The sequence below is a fragment of the Asterias rubens genome, chromosome 4, assembly GCF_902459465.1.
Source record: "Asterias rubens chromosome 4, eAstRub1.3, whole genome shotgun sequence".
In the NCBI taxonomy this organism is placed as follows: Eukaryota; Metazoa; Echinodermata; class Asteroidea; order Forcipulatida; family Asteriidae; genus Asterias; species Asterias rubens.
In genome coordinates this window covers 18794640-18818492 of record NC_047065.1, presented here as the reverse complement: position 1 = coordinate 18818492, position 23853 = coordinate 18794640, and the positions used below count along the sequence as shown (strand labels likewise).

Below are 23853 nucleotides of genomic sequence, written 5' to 3'. Positions count from 1 at the left end.
GTCTGAGAGTGTCTGAGAGTCCTTGTTCTGAAGACCGGGGAAGACGAGGGAATTCGGACCATCAAGGCACTTCCAACTGTTGTACCTGCTGTTAAATATAGTGTAGCCAATGCGAGGCTGCATGGATAGATAGTCTGACTCTTTTTATGGTGAAACGGGAGTCATCATTAATGACTGCTATTACACATAGACAACATAACATAGACGGTGGCTGCACGACATGTTCGTATCAGTTGGTTCATTCTCCAACGCTGCTCCATTCCCACGTTCAGATCGTCATTCTGTAGTTAGAATTAAACACTTAAGAAGTAAACACGATTAGGCATTAATTTTATCACATGGTTTTATTCATGTGGAGGAGCAATCTTTAAGATCAACGTTTAAAAACTGCATTTTATATACTATTTGCGAACATTGGGTGTTTTGAGCCTCAGGTTTCGCAGGCTGCATATAATAAACCACAACCTGAAGGCTCCAAGCAGTCCCACAGACCGCCAGTCTGCCACGCCTTCTATATGTAAACACCAACGATGCTACACGTCTAATTTAGTTTAATATCCAATCTATCACGCCGAGTCATTTACTCTAACTTGTACTTTTTTTTTTACCTGTACCCGTACATCTTTCTGCTGCAACTCCTATAGCCCGGAGGCATCATGCCCTTTCTCGGTTCGTTCACCCATGGGGGACGAGAGACGGGTGTATTTTTACACGGGGACTTAAAAGTGTATCCCAAAACATGGTGTGTGTTATTAGTTATGCTTGGCGCATGGTTGTTATTCACGCTGTTTTAAGGACTTGCGCAAGTCGGCACTGAGTTTTATGTTTGGTTATTTACAAATTTGTGAAGACTTGCGCAAGTCCTCAGGGAGTTCGTGTTCGAAAATTTAATGCGGGGGAAAGGAATCATTTCAATGACGTCAATATCCAAACTGATGTTTCTTTTCTTTTTTACTGTGAAGAGAAACACAGCGCAAGCTGTAAGCGAGGAGAAGGAAACAATTGTTTTTGAACTTTTTGGGATTGTGCGACGATTTAAAGCCATAATATGACACTTTCTGGACGGAACAAAATTAAAAGTCCACAGATTTACAAATAACTTGCGGGTTTACGGAAGGTAATGGTGAAAGATTCGCCTGAAATATTATTCCTTAAAATGCTTTACTTTTTGAGAAAACATTAAAACAATTATCAGTTCTCGATATCGAGAATAACGGATTTATTTTAAACACATGTCATGACATGGCGAACCGTGCAGAAACAAGGGTGGGTTTTCCCGTTATTTTCTCCCGACTCCGATGACCGATGGAGCCTTAATTTTCACAGGTTTGTTATTTTTAAAAGTTGTGATACACGAAGTGTGGGCCTTTGGACAATACTGTTTACCAGTGTTGTGCGATTGCTTTAAAGGAGCATTACACAATGTTTTGGTACGAACAAATCATTTGCTGGCAGAGTAAGCACTTTATTTTAATAAAAATACATACACTGACAAACCTGTAGCAGTTTGAGTTCTTTCGTCCATCTGTGTCACGAGAAAATAATTTAAAAAAAACAGCTGTACATTTTGCATGACGATTATTTAAAATGAAAATGAATAAAACGTTCATTGAGCAATAACCTTCAAACGGAAAACTAGTTGTATTTATTGCTCATCATTATGACATTTCAGACAGAAATATTTCAAGGGATGTTTTCAACTATCATCATCATTAGACCGTGTAAGTTTTATGTAAATCTGATATCTTAGACAACTATTATTTTTGCTTTTCGTACCAACTCTGTAATATTTCTTTAATGTATGCCTTTGCCCAAGGTGAGCAGGCACAACTAACTTAGCTTGAGGCAATTTCAATCCAGCCTTCGTCATGACATCAATGAAACTTTATTGCCAACAATTTTGTAATCGATAATCTGTTTACAAATTAAGATGAATTAATGTTCTCAAACAGTTTTGTTGATGGGGTCAGACTATTATACGACGTTGGATAACTTGATCCATGATAAAGCAGCAGCATAATTGCCTACGGGGTTCATGCATATAAATGAAACCAAAAAGATTAAAACTCTCGGTTTTTTTTCTTTTCCGCGAAGGAATAACAACTGTGCTGACATGCGTAGTAGGCCGCTCAAAAAGCCCTCATTTTTTTCTCCTGTTGACCTTTCGCGAAGAGCATTCTGTAATGATCCATATCGATGAGGTTTGTTTTTACCTTCCCCTGGCAAACTTATATTCTAAGATAACATCTTCTGACGCACCGGGGCCCGGGGTTTGACAAGAAATTAGCGCCGAGATACAGCCGTTAGCAGAAGGAGGAACATCGTTCTATAAGCATCCTCTCTTTTTCGTCGTCTTGTTGTAAAAAGAAAAAAAGGAAAACAAAACGATAAAGATGTGAATCTATAAAAGAACGAAAGCTTGGGGGCCCCTTGAGACGAAGATCGCGAAAAGATATAATTGATATAAAAGGAGTTCATTGGTAACTAAAAGTAGCTTGAAGAACTGTTTAACTGTGTGTGATCTGAAAGGAGTTTTTGGGGAGACTTTTGGTTTGGATTTGTTGTAAGAATACAGTCGTATCCACTTCAATTATGACAACAATTCAAGAACACTGTTAAAAATTTCACTGAAGCAGTTCATTTGCGAAAAGGGACAAATGAAGTTTAATTTGCATTACATTGCGAAATTCGTATGTTGAGTTTTTTTTACCGCCTCTCTAAAGCACACTATTAAGTAGATTTCTTGGGGTTTTTTCTGTTCAACTATTTTTGTCCAGTATAAACAGCGGTGCCCGAGGGTGCGAAATAAGCAGTGAACCCTTAATATGTACCAGAGTGAGCACATTCCTAAAAATGAAGCAAATTTTCTATCTGTTTTTAACCTCTCGTGCCCGAAGTTTCCGAAAACAATCTGGAGAATCCGCCATGATTGATACTATGTCACGGCTTTATTACAAAGACGTGAGATTGGGAAAACACGACGACCTGTCTTTGCAAATCGTCCTTTCGTGGCTTCTCTATCTGCGTCGCCATTTATTTACTAATCACCTTGTTTTTGACGCCATCGGCTCTCCATAATAGCAAAAGAAAACCACCCGGCTGTCTTGGCTGTTTCATGTTTAACTAAGGACAAGAAATACTTGGAACTGTTGCTGTCGAAATTAAACAACACGTCTGTCTGTGCTATTTCGTGTTTGACGACGAGTAACGCCCTACTTGGAATTGTTTCTTTGTCCTTGTTGAAATATGGAACTCGAAATCAGCTGCAGAGCCGGAGCGATGGTACCATCCTTGGGAAATGTCAACGAATGACAAAATGCAATCTTTATTTCACACAGGTCATTGCACGTCAGTTCCGTGTAACACCTGATTTTAAAACGTTGAGAGATTTTCTCTGTTGAAGTATTTTTCCCTGATTCAATTTCTTATTGAGGCACCACATTGATCATCACTGATTAAAAGTTGTCGTGTATCATTTTCTTGTAGATGTATTTCCCCACAAACGAATTGCTTTATAAAGTTTATCATGTTTTCTCACGTTATCTGTTATTGCCCATCTTTCACTAAAGAAAAGGGACACCGTCGAGCAATTACTCCCCGCACGCAAGTTTCGAAAAAGAGATTTGCGTTTGGCAGAGACATCGCCTAGTTTCCGAATCTGGTAAGCACAAAGTTGCTAAGCACCGGAAAGGTATACTTACGGTAAGCAGAATCGTGTAATTTTTCAGGCAAGCCAATATCCGATAGACGTTGGCTCTCTGCTAATTTTAGCCCATAATATACTAGATTCGCAACCCAGTGGAAACAAAATCCTAAACGAGAATTTTTTTTCTGTTTTAGTGCTGAGTCGGAGATTATATAGGAAGAAAATAAAAGTGTAAATCTCCTTTGTGCGAGTGTTGGCTCTGTAAAGAGCCAGTGTGGTATCGACGTTTCGAAAAGTATGTATACTCTGCTCGTCTTTAGGAGAAAATTGTTTCCTAACGATTTACTTTAAAGACACTGGACATCACTATTGGTAACTGTCAAAAACCAGTCTTCTCACTTGGTGGATCTCAACATAATATGCACAAAATAACAAACCAGTGAAAGGTTGAGCTCAATTGGTCGTCGAAGTTGCGAGATAACTATGAGAAAAAAAAACATCCTTGTGCTTTCAGATGCTTGATTTCGAAACCTCGAATTCTAAATCTGAGGTCTCGAAATCAATTTCGTGGAAAATTACTTCTTCCTCGAAAACTAAATCACTTCAGAGGGAGCCGTTACTCACAATGTTTTATGCTATCAACCTAGCCCCGTGTTACCAACTAAGGTTTTACGCTAATAATTATTTAGAGTATTTACCAAAAGTGTCCACTGCCTTTAAACATAGAGAAAGGACAGCATAAAGAAGCTCAACGAGTAAAAAGTAAGAACCCAAACAGTTGTCTGGCTGTTTTGTCGAGGTGATTAAAACTTGTATTTACAGCATCTCGATCCCAGGTTGTCACCTTTTCAATCAAAGCGTTTAGCACGATGCATCGTCGACGATTTCGTGAATAAGAACATGTCATTAAACAACTACGCTTTATTTGGGTGAGCTTCATTGGGTCAATATTGTCGCATTTCGTACTGTCGCATGCAGAAAGGTTTCCGGTATGACATGTCCAAGTTATCCCTTTTATTAATCCAGTAAAACTCTACAGAGAGGCCCAATGTCAGCACATAATCACATAAAACATCAATTTTTTAACCATTTCGACGCTCCGGAAAGCTCAAATGCGTTGATGTCCTAAGTTGGACCACGCCAAAGGTCATAGAGGGGGTGTCATTCAACAAGTGTCTGTGGTTTGGTTCGGGAGGGGCAGGCTTACCAAAGCATGTCCGGGTAAATAAATGCCACTTCATTGTTAGCATCACGTTCTGCAGAAAAGCCCACTTAAAGACACTTGACACCTTTGGTATTTGTCAAAGACCAGTCTTCTCACTTGGTGTATCTCAACATATTATGCACAAACATTAACAAACCTTTGAAATTTGAACTCAATTGGTCGTCGAAGCTGCGAGATAGTAATTGGAATTAAAACAAACCACCCTTGTCACACGAAGTTGTGTGCTTTCAGATGCTCGATTTCGGAACCTCAAAATATAATTCTGAGGTCTCAAAATCAAATTCGTGGAAAATTACTTCTTTCTCGAAACTACGTTTTCTTCGGAGGGAGCCTTTTTCACAATGTTTTATACTATCAGCAGCTCCCCATTGCCATTAGTGTCCACTGCCTTTATGTATACCAATACGTTTTGGGTTACACGTTTTGGGTTACTTAAGCCCACTTTATGTATACCAATACATTTTGGGTTACATTTGAGCCAACTTTATGTATACCCCCAAAAATTGGGTTACATTTAGGCCTACTCTATGTAGTCCAAAAAATTGTGGGTTACATTTAAGCCCACTTTATGTATACATTACATTTAAGCCCACTTTATGTATACCCAAAACATTGTGGGTTACATTTAAGCCCACTTTATGTATACCAATACATTGTGGGTTACATTTAAGCCCACTTTATGTAATCCAATACATTGTGGGTTACATTTAAGCCCACTTTATGTATACCAATACATTGTGGGTTACATTTAAGCCCACTTTATGTATACCAATACATTTGCCATTACGCATTAGGTTACGTTTAGGCTTACTTAATACGTATACCGATACATTTGGGTTACATTTAAGCCCACGTTGTGTATACCCCCAAAATTGTGGGTTACATTTAAGCCCACTTTATGTATACCCCCAAAATTGGGTTACATTTAAGCCCACTTTATGTATACCAAAAAAAATTGGGTTACATTTAAGCCCACTTTATGTATACCAATACATTGTGGGTTACATTTAAGCCCACTTTATGTAATCCAATACATTGTGGGTTACATTTAAGCCCACTTTATGTATACCCAAAACATTGTGGGTTACATTTAAGCCCACTTTATGTATACCAATACATTGTGGGTTACATTTAAGCCCACTTTATGTAATCCAATACATTGTGGGTTACATTTAAGCCCACTTTATGTATAACAATACATTGTGGGTTACATTTAAGCCCACTTTATGTATACCAATACATTTGCCATTACGCTTTAGGTTACGTTTAGGCTTACTTAATACGTATACCGATACATTTGGGTTGCATTTAAGCCCACTTCATGTATACCAATACGTTTTGGTTACATAATATAAAGCCCACTTTACATATGGCATCAATTCTTCCAGTTAGATTAAGGCCAGTTTTAAGTATACTATCGCACCAGCTGTGCCAATACAATTCCCTTTTGTGGAGTGCAATGACGTATTTCCAATAAATTATTTCTGGTTACTCTATAGCGACGCAATAATGCTTTGAGCAACGCACGCTTGGTTTAACCATCCATTTGTACACCAGTATTTCCGGTTCCAATTACGTTACACTTTGGAGGTAATATTGTCAGCCTGTGACAATTCTTGCTATCTTTCGACCATGGACCAATTTCATAGAGCTGCTTTACGATAAAAAGTAGCTAAGCACAACAATAACATATCAGAAAGTTACCAGCTAAACTGCTATGTTACAGATACAATTTATGATTGGTATATTGCCCATTTCTGCTAAGCAGACAGTTTTAAGCAGTATTTTCTGCTTAAGCAGCTCTATGAAATTGGGCCCTGTTCACAGTTAACTACCATCATCAAACTGTTTTCATCCTGGTCGGTGCACTTTCAATCCCTGGTTCGCTTGTTCCAATCGAATGTTAGTAATCAAATATTTATTCAGAAGCTATATATGTACAAGTCGATGTGAATTGGGGCTTACAACTTAATTGTAAAGCTGGCCAATTAATTAACAATTGCTGACGTGGGTTGAGATAATATGCCTAAAGAGAATGGGCCGTAAATCAGTCACTGTACTTAGCTGGTAATTAACAACAATTAAGAGTTAATTATCCACGAGTCCGTTCTAAAGAGAATGGAGGGAGAAACTGTCCATGGCAATAAAACAGACAGGTGTATTGTCAATAAAGCTTTTAATCAGGACTGTTTGAATACTCGCAGATGATAATGTTCTTAAAATAGCCGTGAAATGTATGGAGCCAAACACTAATTAATTCAATGTATGCCTTAATTTCCCCGTGCTGGATAATTGAGTTTTGTCTTCTTCTTTTTATGAACTCTGATGAATCAAAAGAAAGAGAGAATGCATTTTTTTATATTTTTTTTTATTGAAAGCGAAATAGTAAAGCATCTTTCGATCATCATTGGTCATTTAGCAATCGGAAAAACGGAACACAATATTGTTATAGTACAAAATTAAATATTTTAAAGTGCTTTGGGATAAGGGTTTAATTCTGCGAGTATGAAAAAACACAGTGAAAACCTCACAAATCAACATCTCTTACTTTGATTGCTACAATCTAATTCAGCCAAATATAAATAGTATGCACAGACAATGGCTAAAGACTCTGGACACTATTGGTAATTGTCAAAGACCAGTCTTCTCACTTGGTGTGTCTCAACACATGCAGAAAATAACAAACCTGTGAAAATCTGAGCGTCGAAGTTGCGAGATAAAATAATGAAAACAAAACACCCTTGTCACAAAAAATTGTGTGCTTTCAGATGCTTGATTTCGAGACCACAAATTCTATATCTGAGGTCTCGAAATCAAATTCGTAGAAAATTACTTCTTTCTCGAAAACTACGTTACTTCAGAGGGAGCCGCTTCTCGCAATGCTTTATACTATCAACCTCTCCCCATTACTTGTAATCAAGAAAGGTTTTACACTAAAAATTATTTTGAGTAATTACCAATAGTGTCCACTGCCTTTAAATTTTGTACGGAAATATGAGTACCCGAACAATACGCAAAGGGCGTTAACTGTATAATATTTGAGTCAATCATCTGCCAAAACATCTACTTAAAAATATTACAACAAAAGTTGACAATATTGTGAAATTAACTCTCGTACATTCTGTCACCATGGTTACCGGGATAACTAGCCCCTGTGTACGTATCTAGTTGGACAAGCAAAGTACGAGTTTTGGGTTTGGTCGTTGGTGGTGCTTTGTCTTCATTTCAGTGCTATATATATATGACACTCGTGATCATTTTTGACAATATGGCAACTCACTGACATATGAAAAAATATACTTTTTCGGCGTGATTTTGTTCCACAGCACAATGGGAGAACACATAAAAAATAGGCCTACAATTCGATACTTAACGGTAGTCCCACTGTCTGACTTTTATTGAAATTATATACGAAGAAAAAGGGGGCACATCTGGAAAATTGTACAGCTGCTATTTTCATAAATTTTGAATTTAGGTTGAAGTCTTGCTTGAAACAAAATGTAAAAAAATTTGCATATGAACAGGTGTATACAAAGGTGACTCGTTGCGACCTACACTAAACACGAACACCCTCAGATCGAAGAAAAAGCTGTCAAGTTCCATGAATAAAATCGAATCAGACTTTCAGTCTAAGCTTCACTAGCTCGAATGATTTTTTTCTCGATCACTAGCGAGCATTGCCATCAGTCACTGTCAATTTTCTAGTCTTGTAACCGTGGCAACTGCAACAAGGACACAACTTAGTGGTCGCACTAATGTTTTGTTTCGGTCATGCGCACTTCCGAGTTGTATTGATAACAACCTCGCACCCACCGCGCGGAAAGAAATCGCTTTTAATGTTTGTGTAGCCTCGCAGCATCGCAGCCACGGCAAAAAAATAATATTATAGAATTGATTATTTTCATATTAATGTTATATTGTGAAGATGAGTATTTGTTTTAAACTGCGGGTAAAATGTAATTATGAAACTTAGTGTGTGGCACAACGTAGCCCGGGCGTTAAAGATTTGCTTGAACGAAAATGTGAAGTCGTGATCTTTGCTGAATTTCATAAATAATGTTTTCAATCAATAAGGAAGTCGATTCACACGACTATAAATGGATTGCAATTGTGTAAAAAAAAAAATCATTTCAAATACCCCTATCCAGCGCTTTTCTGAATGATTTGCGACAAGCTCCGTTACGTAATCACTCATATAACGTCATAGTTGGGAGTTCCAATTTGTATAGCTGCTTTGTTGTATGTACATTGTGGAAGTATAACAAAGCACACTCCGAGACATGACGTCAAAGCATTGTCATTTTGACGCGCGATGTCATAGCAGAAGCGTTTTTAGTTTTTCAGAACCTGTAGGTTGGGGTCTGATTTTTTAATCGATAATTACAAACAATTTCAGAAGTGTTCAAATATCGTAGTTACATTTAAATGGTGAACAATCGCATTATAAACAAGTAAATAGCATTTCCGTTAAAAACACTATATTCCGCTCATTGGCTGATTGGTGTAAGAGTAAACACGTTCACAGATTTACACACAACGTATTGTATTGTATGGGAGAAACTCCTATTCAATTATCTTCGCTTGAAATTCAACATTTTTTGAGAAATGAGCAAAACAATTATTTTAATCTCGCTAGTCAAAAACTCCATTATTTGGAAACACGGTGAAAACAATTACAGATTATTTTCCACATGTTTTACAATGAGGTGAAACTTTCACAGGTTTGTTAGTTCATGTATATGTTGGCTCATATAAACTATAAGAACGCTGGCTTTATTCAAATTACCAGTGACAAATGTGCTTTATTATGTTTAACTGTAATCGTGTTGTCCCGTCCTACTGTACACTGTTAAAACTGGGGATTAATATTCGTAGACTTGCCCAGTCCTTCCGAGTCAGTCGGTGTTGCGCCACCTACCGGCGACTAATTGAAAACGCGTCGCCAACCAAGACTAACACAAAACCCCGTACCAAAACTTAAACGCAGTGGACACTATTGGTAATTACTCAAAATAATTTTTAGTGTAAAACCTTTCTTGATTACGAGTAAGAGGGAGAGGTTGGTAGTATAAAACATTGTGAGAAACGGCTCCCTCTGAAGTGACGTAGTTTTCGAGAAAGAAGTAATTTTCCACGAATTTGATTTCGAGACCTCAGTATTAGAACTTGAGGTCTCGACATCAAGCATTAGAAAGCACACAACTTCGTGTAACAACGGTGTTTTTTCTTTCATTATTATCTTGTAACTTCGATGACCGATTGAGCTGAAATATTCACAGGTTTGTTTTTTTCTGCATGTGGTGAGATACAGCAAGTGAGAAGACTGGTCTTTGACAGTTACCAATAGTGTCCAGTGTCTTTAACGGCAAAGATTATGCATGTAAATGTTAATTTCCCGCGCATGGCCTGCCGCGTGTTCCCTGTTCGGTCGTTTTAGCTTCACACGTGGTGTGTCTCAATCAAGTCGCCTTTTACCAATCGATGGTTGCTGATGAGACCGCGCCAATTCCGGGCACGACAAGCCTTCAGGTGTATGTGCTGACGTAAACTGGCGGGAATTTTTCAGCAAGAATTTATTATTCTTTTTTAACTACAACCACCAACCAAAGCTTTACTGCATGAGTTGTGTACAGCCATGCGTATACGCAGATGTACTAAACATCACCCGGTGTATTGAACGCACGCGGCTGAACAAACGTTTTGTGGGGGTAAATGTTTTCACATCTGAAGATAACATACGCAATTTTGTTGGTGATGTTTAGCCCTGGGGGACTTTCCCTCCTGATGGAACCGGGTTAAGGCGGATATTTCCAGTTGCTGCCTGTTGACGTTTTCAATAACTGTTGGCTGGCTGTAAATGACCCCATGTTCGACAGTGTTTCGCGACTGAAGCTATGTGCAGTCACGAAATGTTCAACGTACGTAAGGGGATGTATACGATTGGTATAATCACTCTTAAAATAGCGATACAAACATCGATGGTGTAAAAAGCATTTTTTACACTTCACTTTCAAGTTTTTGTCGTTAAAAAATGTGAACCATCCCAAAATGAACTATCACAACAAGACGACATCCTGGATTAAGCCCGACACTGCCCTAAAACTGGTTTTAGTTTAATTATATTGAGATAATTATCTCCTTATAACCATTTAGCAAAGAGGTATCTACCAAAAGGTGTCAGATTGACAACTAACTTGAAACTGTGGCAAGTTTTCAAGGCTAGAAGTCAAATTCATGTGAACGACCCGAAAAAAAACGGTGGTTCGTACAAAAGACTCATTGGCGACTCGTTGGCGCGCAAGATTCACTTGTAAGTGTGTTTGGCATATGCAGTAGTTGGTCACTTGGGCATCATAATAGAATCTTACGTCACAAATTCAATCCAGTGCCTGTTTTATTGTCGTAGCCTACCATTACTGAGCGTCCGTGGAATGACTGTACATCCTCAGGTCTGTAGCCAGGCAAAGATGTTTCATGGCAAATGAGACTTCAGTCTGTGAACTCCTTCTCTTCCTTCCTTTATGGTCTGACCTAGTTCATCCCCTAGAATGCCTTCTGCTTCTTCAATAACCTATTAAACACTCTTGCTTAGTCTGGGTGCAAGACGTTATTGTTAAGTCGGTCAACCTGCGAGATAGTTGAGTGATAGTGAGTCACAACGTCTTGCATTAAATACTAACTCTTGCTTTGCCAAGATGTCGAAGAATTGGCATGATCAACAGCTTATTCCACGTACTGCATCTCTTTGGAACCCCTTGCTAAGGAAACTTGGTAGCCCTTTACCAAGGAAAGCTTGTCTGGGGCAAATTTGATTAAAAAACAGTAATTTGTAGATAGTTCGAGGTTTGAGACCAGGCGTAACAAAATTGCCGTTTGGAACAATTTGTAATTCGAAAACTTATCAAAGTGTCTACCCTGAAAGAACCAACAAACATTTGTCGTTAAATAGCAATTTAAATTTCTGATCACGAAATTACCTTCGGGTAGAGACAATAAGGGGTGCCACGGAAACAGTGTTGACGCTCCAATAAATGTGGTGCACAACATTTAAAGACAACACAAAATCTCCCCTTTTCTCAAAGCTAAATAGCTGCTCCCTCTTCGCAGGGTTTACACCTCTCCATTCAAATCCAACTACAACCCCGGCCAAAATGCTTTGGCCAACCATTCCCAACTTTACAATAAACACTCCCTGCCCACTTCCCTGACAATTAACATTCTACCCCACCCCCCGCTCCATGTTGACTGGAACGCAGAAGACCGTGGATTGAGAGCCAACATTGAAAGGGGGTGGGGCCCAACGAGACATGATTGTAGCCAGCATTGAACGGAATTTGAGTCTTAAACCTTGGACTTGAGATGATGTTGATTGCTCCTCAGTCGAGCTGTCTGACCTTCGGTAGTAGTAAAACACCGGGGAATTAATTCCAACCGTACGGCTCAAATTCTCCATCAACTCGAATCAGCCGACAAAGCGTGTTCAATGTTCAAATTTCTAACAGTCTAGTTCCCATCCACATTGACCTTGATTTCCTTTATATTGATCCAGACAATATTTGAGGGATCAGCCTGACCTACATTTTGTGTCTCTCTGAACCAAGTGTATTTTACTTGGAATCCGGGAGATTCTCTGTATGGGCCGTTGAGCTCTTTGGTGCTGAATTAGTCTAATGGCGTAAAAATGTTACCATTGCTTTAATCTTTCCATTGTATTAACCACATTGTACACACTGGTCAGCTGATGTGCTATAATGTGACATAATGCACATAACCCTTGCCCTCGTCTCTTCCCAAAATGGAATCGAAAACTGCACAGCTGAATGGCTTGATGTTAATCAATAGCCCCCCCCCCCCCCCCCCCGCAAAATATGCGTTTCCCCTTGCTAAAGAAAAATTTATCAATAGAAATTCTTAAGTCCAGGGTTCACCACAAGGAAATTTATGTACAAAGTCCATAAGAAATTTTTAGAATTAAGTGCACAGACAAAGTAAAAAGACCAAAGAATTGCCCGCAAGGATGCATTTTTGCGTGTCTACCCGTTGAAACCTATAGGACTTTTACAAAAAGGGATCCGTGTGTTTGACAGAGAGAGGACGTACTCGCTTTGTTTTCGTGTACACAACCAAGTGGGACGTCGCTAAAAACAGTCCAAACAGTGGGAGAACAAAGATAAGTCCTCGATTAGCGGCATTCACAAACAATGTCTATGTGCGAGTGTGTATCATCGATACATCACACCCATCGTACCATTCACACGACCTACAAATGTACTTCAGGAAGTATACCGTACGTGAAGCAGGTCAGCTTTGATAGTTCTTCAATTAAAACACCTTCATCAACACCGGCCAATTTTCCCCATGGCTCGCAACCCGGAACAGCGATGAGAGAACGGGTAGCTTCGGAGTAAACAGTCACTGATTACGGGAGCTGTGAACTCTAAAACACCGCGTCGTTTCACCGTGAAATCACGGTGTGACATTTACTCGGTGCTTGCGTGTCCTCGTTTTGCAGTGATTGCCATCGTATCGTTTTGTGTTGTGTTTCATTTTAATAAGAGCAATTATTTTGCGTATTTATAGAACGATGTGTCAGACTGTCTGGTTTCATGTTTTGTTTGCTGGTGTTTGTTGATTTTTAACTCGTTTGGTTGGAGCTATTCCATTAATAAAAAATGGTGTCAGATATATCCCATTAATTTGTCTCACTTTACAGCACTATCAATAAAGGTTACAATGTAGAGAATGTATAAATGTAACACCCTTTTGATGTTGATTTTGACACCACAGTGCACAAACTGGGGAGTTCAATATGAAACCTTGGGTGTTGTCACGTATAGATACGGAAGACAGAATTCAATTAACATCATATTGTGTTAAAATAACACCAAGGTAATTGTTTTTAGCAGAAACTGGTGTTATTTTAACACCCTTTATGGTGTAAACTTTGATTCTTTTGTTGGTATCTACATGTGAAAACACCCATGTTGTCAATTTAACACCCCAGTTTTTGCACTGCAGTTCGGTGTCTTTATTGTGGCAACACCCATGTTGTAAATTTGGAACCGTCCAAGTTTCTGCAGTGTATAGGCCTACTGATTTCAAACACCCCCTTCAAATCTGTACTAAAATACCTCACTCTGATTTTCACTCCAGTCCTGATGGTATTTCATGATCGATATTTGAGTACCCTGAATAACTCTTGACCTTTGATTGATTTATTGACAGCAAACAGATGAGGGCCTCCAAGCAGCCATCAACACATACATGAAACTCTACGATGAGAACAACGATAACAGGATCGAGATGATGGAGGTGAGTAATGCTTTGGAACGAGGTTGTACATTTTGTCAAACACTTTCGTGCGGACGATGGTGATTGGTTTACATGTATAACGTGGTTATAGTGGGTTCCCTGTCGCTCACCGCCACTGATTAAGGCTGCGCCCGAAGAGAGAGAGCTTGAGCTAAGGTAGACTGGTCCCCTGTCATTTATTGCAAGGATACAAAGACATGAACTTGCTTTTAGAACCAGTGATTTCATTGGATACAATTATGTAAACTTTACATGTCTGTATTCTGATTGGTCCGAATTCTAAAAAGAGATATGTTCTACAATGACTTGTGTGTACAAAGCCCATGGTAGGAGAGTAATACATGGAGAAACGGTCAAAGTATGTCTCTACGTAGATGCAGAATTGAGAATATCTCACTGTAAATTCGCATCGTCTAGCTTTACTGGTTTTCGTTTTGCACGTGTTATTAGTTAAACAAACACACTGTTATCCTCACAGAAGACAAATTAATACATTTCTAGATTTTGAGGCTTGTCAATCAAATTAAATTCTCATCTGTAGAGTTTTCCTCGCGACGTCGATGCGGACACAAATTAGACTTGCCGGCACCGGCAAAGTTTCCTCGTGAACACAGTTTTTCAACAACAAAATGGACAGTGCTTGAAAATAATGACATCCTTCCGTCCCGGAGACAGCCCGACAGCAGCCATGCGCGTGATGAGAATAATGTATCAATGACGAAGGACACACAAAACCTTCAATCACTCTGCGAATTCCTATCAAGGTTCTTTGTAATCAATATTTATTAAATTCAAGCCAAACCGGGAATTCTGATGGTGAGTTTTTGCATGACAGTGTTAATTGTCTATGTTTTGTTTGAGAGACGGCATCAGTCAAAACACTTTTTCAACAAACCCAGAGGATAAATTCTGTCCAAAATGTATGTGCAAATAATTGTTAAAATGTGTTTCCGGGGGCCGGGGAGGGGGGGGGGGTGGGGCATCTTCAAACGGTTCAATAGATCTCCTAACGGGTATCTTTATAAGTGCAAATGACTGAGAGATTTGTTATTGTTCTACACATTGTTGTTGACATTCATGAAAATGCCAAAGGTGGATATTACTTTCCCAAATCACATGAGTGTTCATGATGATCCTTAACGTAACTTGTAGAACTGAAGGATTATTATTGCAAAGCTGGTGAATGTTCTTGAGACAGTAGTCTCGGTCCAAGACGTCATTATCTCATACTCGGAACGTAACGTAACGGAACGGAACGTAACGGAACGTAACGTAACGTAACGTAACATACCATAACGCTACACAACGTAACGTAACGTTATGTAATGTAACGCAACGTAACGAAACGTAAAGTGATCACCAAACACAGGGCGCGCTGTTTTGTTTCATCTGGCATGCTGCATGCGGAGGTCTTCGAACCAAGATTAAAATACAGTGGACTGGTTGCCGTCTTCAAAACGTTGTTGTCTTCAGATAGATAAAAAACTGATCAAACTATTCATTCATTGAATTTTCAGAGGGAAAATTGTATTTTGTCATCTTAAACAGTGAAACGAAATCGGATGTAACGGCCCCTCTCTAGCAGGGTTAGTAATATCACTTCAGTGCTTTCGGATATGGCTCATCCTTGCAAATCAATTATAATGAAGCAAAATGAGGGAACCATAAGACAAACTAGCGTCACTGCGTTGATCTCTCCGTCCGTAGTTTAATCCATTAAGCACATTTTTCGGAAATGAAAAAGAGTATTGTGATAGTTGTCTTTCTGCGGTCTTTCTGCGGGTGCGGCGCGTCTACAGTGAAGTAGCACAAGAGTGGTCGGCATCTCCCCGGACGAGAAGACAGTTGTTGTGCCTCTTGTGGCGTTTCACAGTTACATTCACAGTTAGCCTTAAAAAGGCTAATCTCATATGCCAAAGGATTCTATAACTGAAAAAAAGTTTGAAAATCGGATGTGTAGTTCTTGAGATATATGTGTAGTTCATGTTCATACGTAGAATACTGACCTGGCAAAAAGTTTATAAAAACAGCTACACCTGTAGGTCAGGCTATATTGAGGGCTCGGGCTACATTTAAGTGCCGCACACACCTGTATTTTACGTATACTGTTAAGCATGCATATGTCACATTGAGTGTTTTCCAGGAAAATTGCATCGGATGTGGTTAATTGAAAGCCCCTCGGCAATCTCTTGGGGTTCGATTTTTACCGGTAGTGGTGCACAGAGCCACAGAGTGTCTCTTGATGATGTCAAATTTACTGTATGATGATGTAAAATTTACTTTATATTTGAAACATAATGGAGAAAAACTGCAAACCCTAAAATAGCACTGTATATTGTAAATAACTGTAATGCATGTGTAAGATCTATCCTCTGACCAAAAACCAAACCCGATATCTTCAAGACGTTGTTTACCGCTAATGTCGACACACGCGGCTTATCCAATAAGCTACAAACCAAAACCGAGCGAATCTGATATATTAAGACCTTATTAACGTTAATGCTTCCACTGGTTGCATTGTCCGCCATGTTGCAAAGCTGTAAATCGCACTTAAACCACGTACTCTACAAGTAAATCGATTTGGCAAAGTGCTCTCCGTCGATAAGCAATTCACTCTTGACTAGAATTGCGAGCTACGATAGTAAGGGTTAATTAACATCTACATAATGGCCCATCTTTAACAGCGCAATCAGCAACCACCGTTCCATGTAGTGGATAGCTACGTTTACAACAAGTCAAATTGCGTCCCTGTTAATAACATGAAACCCTATCCCTTTCTGCTCGTTTACAAGCTGTCATCGCCTGTGTTTTTTGGCGCTTTTTAATTTTTATAGACTGTGTAATTTGTTTTGATTCCTTCGGAGTGTTGATGTTTTTTTACCAACTGTAACCACTATGCAGTTCAGCCTTCGGGCTACAATATGGTGTGATTAGCAATACTAATTTTAAGTCTTCCTTTTTATTAGCCGATTATTTTATGCATTGCACGTTTCGGGAAAATTTCATCAAGCCCACAGCTCAAAATAGGAAATAAAAATTACTATTTTGTCCTTCGGGTGTTTCGCATTATCCAAATTGCGTTAACGGCACGCATAATATTTAAGCTACTTAAATATTCCATATTTTTTTATTCTACTGTAAAGTGTTTACGAGCAGTCATGAATTATTGTCAATGGGGTTACCCAGACGTGACGAACAGGCTATTAGTTCCGCTCCCCTGGTCACAAGACATGCTTGAGTGAACATGATCACCAAGGCCCGGAGGTTTGCCGAGCCATGGAAATTGGTTCTGTCATTAGTATTGATCAGCTAATCTCCCTAAAGCTTGACGCGAAATAATGCATTAGATTCCGACAATTGTTGCGCCATTTCCCATGTCATTTATAGCTTCACCTTGAAACCATTTTGAACGCATTGGATGTATAATATGAGATTTCTACTTCATTCCACATAGTGTGCTTGAATGCTTATGGAAACAATGTGTTTTAACGCATCGTTGTTTTAAGCTATACGTATGATATTGCCACACAGCGCCACAATTGTTGGTTGCTTTGTGTTGTAAAGCATTGTGATAGGGCCTACCTTTTTTGTGTAAGAACGCGTTATAAATGCTAAGACTGTTAATTAGTATTCTTCCCTCGTTCCAGACTGAATTAAATCAATTATAATCAAGTCACTTTGTCAGTATATAAGACACCCCATAGCTTAAATGTCTTCTGTATTTATTTCTTTTAAGATAAAACAGATCCGACTGTTTTCTTCTCTCAATCCCTCAAGCAGGGATCCCAATCATTTAGATGTCGATAGATGTTTCCTTTAATCTTCCAAAACAGCATTGTAATTGAGTATTCATAACCTATGCTCTGAAACTGCAACCCAATCCTTTCAAACTTTGCAGATCCCAAAACCACCTGCTCTGTCTCTGATCCATTAAATCTAGTCTTGACTGGCGTCGTTTGTCTCTATAACGTAGTCAACGATCACAACACGAATTACTAGAGAAGAGATGCATTTTTGTCAAACAAGTTCTATCTGTCCTTCGGATTGGACATAAAGCTGTAGGTCCCGTGCGTTTTTATAAAAACTACAAACTCTTGTAAACGACCACAGTATACACGTATTGCATTGAGAAGGGGATCGCCCGGTGGGTCTGGCAGTGCGACTATCATCAATCATGAAGGTTGCACCATAAGGAAGAAAGAAAGAAAGAGTTAGATTCGTAGACTTGCCAAGTCCCTAGGAACCAGTCGTTGTTGCGCCCTCCACCGTCGATTTTCTTTTTACGAAACTAGCGTCGCCAGAAGACAACTTTTTAACGCTTTTATTATTAATAATTTCATGGATGCTGATGGGTATGCGACTTGCTGTAGTCGATGTTGCAGACGGTTTGGGATTTATATAATAAAACAAATTAAAAAAAACCAAGCCATTTAGGCTCTTTAACTACCTGACAATTTGAAGCCTTGTTGGTATTTGTTGATTAAATTTCCACTAATGAAGTTGAACTTTAAATTACAGGCCGGGGAATCGTGAAAAACAAAATTTTGATTTTTAAGAAGATGTTTTAGGATCCGGTCTTATGATATTCAAAATATTTCTGGAAGTGTAATGAACTTTTCTTAACTTTATTATCATTTTCATTGTCGATAAACAAATCGTGCTGGTTAGCTCGGACGGGTGAATGTTAGCAAAACATTCAATCGTGTTACCATAATGTAAGGGTAAAGGTCAATATATCCAGGATAACATTAAAGCACGACATGTTGTGTCACACTAAGGGCAATATCTTGGGATATACACTATTCGTAGTATCATGCTATCGTAGCACACTGTAAAGTTAAAGGAACACGTTGCCTTGGATCGGTCGAGTTGGTCTTTGAAAAGCGCCCTGTAACCGCTGTTATAAAATCGATATGGTTAGAAAGATGTTGTAAAAGTAGAATACAATGATCTACACAAATATGCCTCGAAATTGCGTGGTTTTCGTTTTATCTCGTCGACAAACACGGTCGGCCATTTATGGGAGTCAAAACTTTGACCGTGTTAGTTCGCGACGTAAAATGAAAACCGTGCAATTTTGAGTGATACTTGTGTGGAACATTATATTCTACTTTTAAAACATCTTTCTAACCATGCATTTCTTAACAAACGATTTCAAACGCTTTTCCAAAACTCGTTCGCACCCCCTCGCCTGCATGTATGATTACAAGTTTCTCCCGATAGGAAACAACGATTGCCAACAAATCTTGCGATAGCTGCGCTCTCTACACCATAGGTAACAATCAATTCAGGACGAAGCCCAAACAACTTATTTCCCATATTCAGCCAGATAAATAGGAAGGAGAAGGGGGTAAAGGCCATTCGCAGACATCCGTCACAAGCGGCAATTATTAGTATTCGTCTCGACGCGACAACACCCCGCTCACCATCGCTGACTCGTGACTAGAAGACCATTTCGATTTTCTTGTCTACTCTCTCTCTCTCTCCCTACCCGTCGAGCCTTCCGCGCCTCGGGACTATGGATAGTTTCCTCGCTATAGTACCGGGGGTTCGGTCGGCATTATAAAGGATTTGGGATCGAGGGAGTACAGGATAAACGTCAAGGGAAGTGGAACTTTAGGTGAACGAAACAAGAAATCAATAAACCTTTAGGTGAAGGATTTAACCTAGAAGAGTGTGCTCTAGATTTTATAACCTGTGCACAAAATATTCACATTTTTAGGATTGCAATTTTCCTGCAAATTTCAGTGGGTTCGTACGTGCATAGTATACGTGGAAAAATTAATGGCCCTTTCGAAACCAAGGCTATGCGTTGGCTCATGCTTGGCTCCGTCATTTGAAAGCGTTTGCTTCAGTATGAATGCTTTAAGCATGGATACTTTGAGCAGGCCGATGCCTGAGCCAAAGTAGTATTTTCGTAAAGATCCATAGCCAAATCGAACATGATATTGACTTGGGAATCCACTCGAATTAATCTTTGCGTGGTCACGATTTGTAGCCTGGAACTTCCCTGTCAAACGCCCAGTGGATGCAACCTGCATGCGTCCACATAAATTATTCACAACGTTTCGTGAAAATTCAAGTTACGTTCGGCTGCGCAATTTTGAAAATGTACCCGGGCGGGAAATTAAAGAACACAATTCCCAGAATGCTAACTTATTACGTTTGACGAACCCCTCTTAAAATTTATGAAACAAATCCTTGGTTACAAGAGTGCTTCGGCTCCTTTCTTCGGTTAATATTTTGTTGTGTTCTTCCTCCAGGCACACGGAAATCGTAGATATTTAGAATATATTTAGTTACATCTGCTTATTCAGTGCATATAAGTGAAGATAACGAAAGCATTTTAAACTGTGTTTAACGTAAGACTGTGAAAAAGCTTTGCGTGGTGTCGGAAATATGTACCATTAGGCTTAGTAATACACGGGTCTTGCTTGTCATGCCCCGTTGTATGGGTAACGTCACTACAACAAGGTCTGCCTGCACTTTAAACAGAAAAGTACAGCACTTTTAAAGAAATAATAATAATAATGCCATCTCAACATCTTGTATGCATATTTAAGATGCATATTTAATGAACATTACGATTATGCACTTAAAACTATGATTATTTCAACAGCTGTGTTTAGTTATTCCATATCGTTGTCAGTCCCTTAATGAAGTGACCATTAACGGCGCTTGCTCTAAAGTATTTTTTGTGAACTGGAAAGAGGGATACATTTACTTCGATTAAAGCAACTTTGTGGTATAAATGAAAGTTAAATGAACATAATTAGCTATATAGACCCCTTGTATGGTCCGCCATCTTTGAGTAATCGTGCACCAGTGCAAGGCTATCATTGGCCGATGGTGATGCGCAGCGCGTACACGCGTGTACCTTTCATTGGATGCGTTCCTTTAGCTTCCCTGGGTCGACCCCGGTGTGTGGCGGTTTCTTTTTTCCAGGACGAACGTGGGTAACTATCTGCACACGTTCGTCCTGGGAAAAAAAAACGTCACACACCGGGGTCGACCCAGGGAAGCTAAACGAACGCACCCATTGTTTTGCAATGATGTCATTGTGTAATCCATCTGTAACCAAACCATCTTTACACCATCGGTACTCTGATTTCAATTACCATGTAGGCACTTGTGTGTTTTATTTTTTAGATCTATCAATGTTAAGAAAATAAAATTTCCAAGAAATGCATCACCTTAGATTAGAAACTCTTTTCATGCACTCGGCGTTGAATCCCCACCCTTCTTCATTCATGGGCGACCTTCAAAAGGAAAAACTGGATCCTGCCTCCGCGGCGTCAGCAGCTCAACCGAGTTTGATTGAGGTTTCCTGTTTTGGCGCCTTGTATTTGTGACGTATGCTCTTCTTCATGTATCGCCACCTTGTTCACAGAGTACTGTTTTTTTCACGCCGGTGAATATGCAATATGCATACGGTGCCTTGGAGGTGCCAAATAAGACACTATAGAATGACACACGTGTTTCCGTGCGTACATTATTACAAGGTTTGGCCGCTATGCTGACAACGCTGTTTCAACTGAGTTTTGTTTTTCTTTCTTTTCTTTTTTCTCTCTTTTATTTATATGAATTGTTATTCAGGAGATTAAAATCTGTCAATGGAACCATGCTTTTATTGAGTTTTGGGATGGGAGACTATGTGTCAAGTTTGCTAATAATAACGAGCACTGTGCAATAATCAATGGTATCGTGGGTTAATGCATGGACGTTGTGTTGGTAGCAGCAGCAGCACAAAGTATTAGCTGGGTTCACACTTCACATGAGTGTGATTACGTCCACAATACGAAATGAACAATGAGTCATTTGGAAAAAAAAATTAATGTCTGGTACAATGGCTTGCTTTAGTCACGAGTGACTGATTACATTTGAATTCCTCAGACTTTAGAGACAGTTGATACGTCACATGATCCGGGGAAAGCTTTCTTAAGAGACGGTAAATGCCAATACGGTACATGCCCATACACAATTCAGAATGATGGTGTAGACTAAAACATTTTACTGGTGAATGTTGTGATATGATAATAAAAAGTGAGATTCTTTAGAAAATACTACACCGAAATCATTGATGAACCATCCTTTCAAATATGACTGGACGGTCTGCGTCTGTCCACAGGCTGATAACCCTCGGCTTATCAAATCGACCTCCTTCTGTTGACTGTATATTGTTCGCCCTTACATTGTCCAATGCATTCTGTAATGCTGTTTTTTGACACTTTTGAAACAAATGTGATCTGAATTGATATTGAGATGATTAAACATCACACTTTGAAATATTTGTTGTCTCCATTTCTTTTCAGTTGGCTGAGATCCTGAAGCCAGAGCAAAACTTCTTGCTGCTTTTCCGCTCAAAGGAAGCCCCAAGAACCAGCAAAGAGTTCTACGACGTAAGTAAACAATTATTATAAAACTTTGAAAACGACTCTGTCAAACTTTACCCGGTAAAAAATATGCTGCCACCAAGTGCCCCAATAGTTCTCATTTGATAAATGAACGAAAGCTTACAGCTTTTACATACATTTCAGATTTGTAATGGTGTTTATAGTTACTGATACTCATGGTAACCTAGGATACGAGGTAGTAATCGGTGTTGGTAACTACCGTCACTCGTTGACCCTTTGTTGTGGTTAACTACTAACGGAAATGTGTAGTATCGGGTGGCTGTTGAGAAAATGGTATTTCAAGAAAATTTTAAGATAAACTTTGTACGCAAACTTTGAAGGTGTGTGGCTTGTCTTAATGCAGCAGGATAAAGCTTTGTTCAAGGCTAAGAAAATTTAACCAAATCTGTGAACCTATTTTAGAGTGAATATTCACACGTGCATCAAATCTCACCGTTTTAATAAATTATTCATGTGCCAGTAATAAGTGTTCTCTGTTATTTTGGTGTTAAATGTCAACGGCGGTGTTTATTACTCATTAAAGTCGAGACGGTAAGCACTAACAGAAAGAGTGGGATAATATTTACATAATGAAATTCGCTTTCTTTAAAAATAACAATGTAAATACAGAGCTGTCAGTTGAGACGGGACAAAGTAGGGTTTCAGAAATCTCTTTAAAGATTAAAAAAACAAAAAACTTCACTGTTATGCTTTTGATTCGGCTTTGATATCCATTGGGATGTCTGGTGTGGGCTGCTGGCGTCATCACCGATGCCAATAATTTGCAAGTTCAAACAACCGTTTGAATAGAGTCTAATAAAATAATATGGAGTATACTCGCAACTGTCGACCTTCTCGCGTAGGAACTTCGTGAATAATTTATGTCGAGATAAAAAAATAGCTTCCAGTGCAAACAGTCGAGGTGATTGCTGACCGGAACGAGACGCCAATGTACGGTGTGACTCTCTCGTCAAGCCTCAAACAAGACGGAACGAAAACCGATATTGTCATTGAGTGAGTTGGCCCAGTTCCCGGATGCAAAGTGCCTACTTCCCGGACGCAAAAGCCATGACACTTTGGCGTGAGTCAATGGCAAAACATGCGACAGCAATATTACGACATCCGTCGTGGCAAATACAACAGACATGCAACCAGTAACCTTTTCAGATTCGCCAAGGGACTTGTCTAAGACTCATTATTTTTGTTTGAATCTTTATTTTTGTAATAATATTACTTATTGTTTCGTGTCATTGATTTGTGCGTTGTGCGTTGTGTTG

At 39.2% G+C, this 23853-nt stretch overlaps 1 protein-coding gene across 5 annotated transcripts in view; it reads left to right on the top strand.

The window, feature by feature from the left end:
• The window catches only part of LOC117288811 (calbindin-32-like), a 50274-nt gene that overhangs the window by 5488 nt on the left and 20933 nt on the right, over positions 1-23853 (top strand). For all 5 annotated transcript variants that reach the window (XM_033769656.1, XM_033769660.1, XM_033769657.1 and 2 more), the window contains exons 3-4: positions 14097-14183; positions 22496-22582. In XM_033769656.1, coding sequence (XP_033625547.1) covers positions 14097-14183; positions 22496-22582 — 174 coding nt within the window. The remainder of the gene's footprint in view (positions 1-14096; positions 14184-22495; positions 22583-23853) is intronic.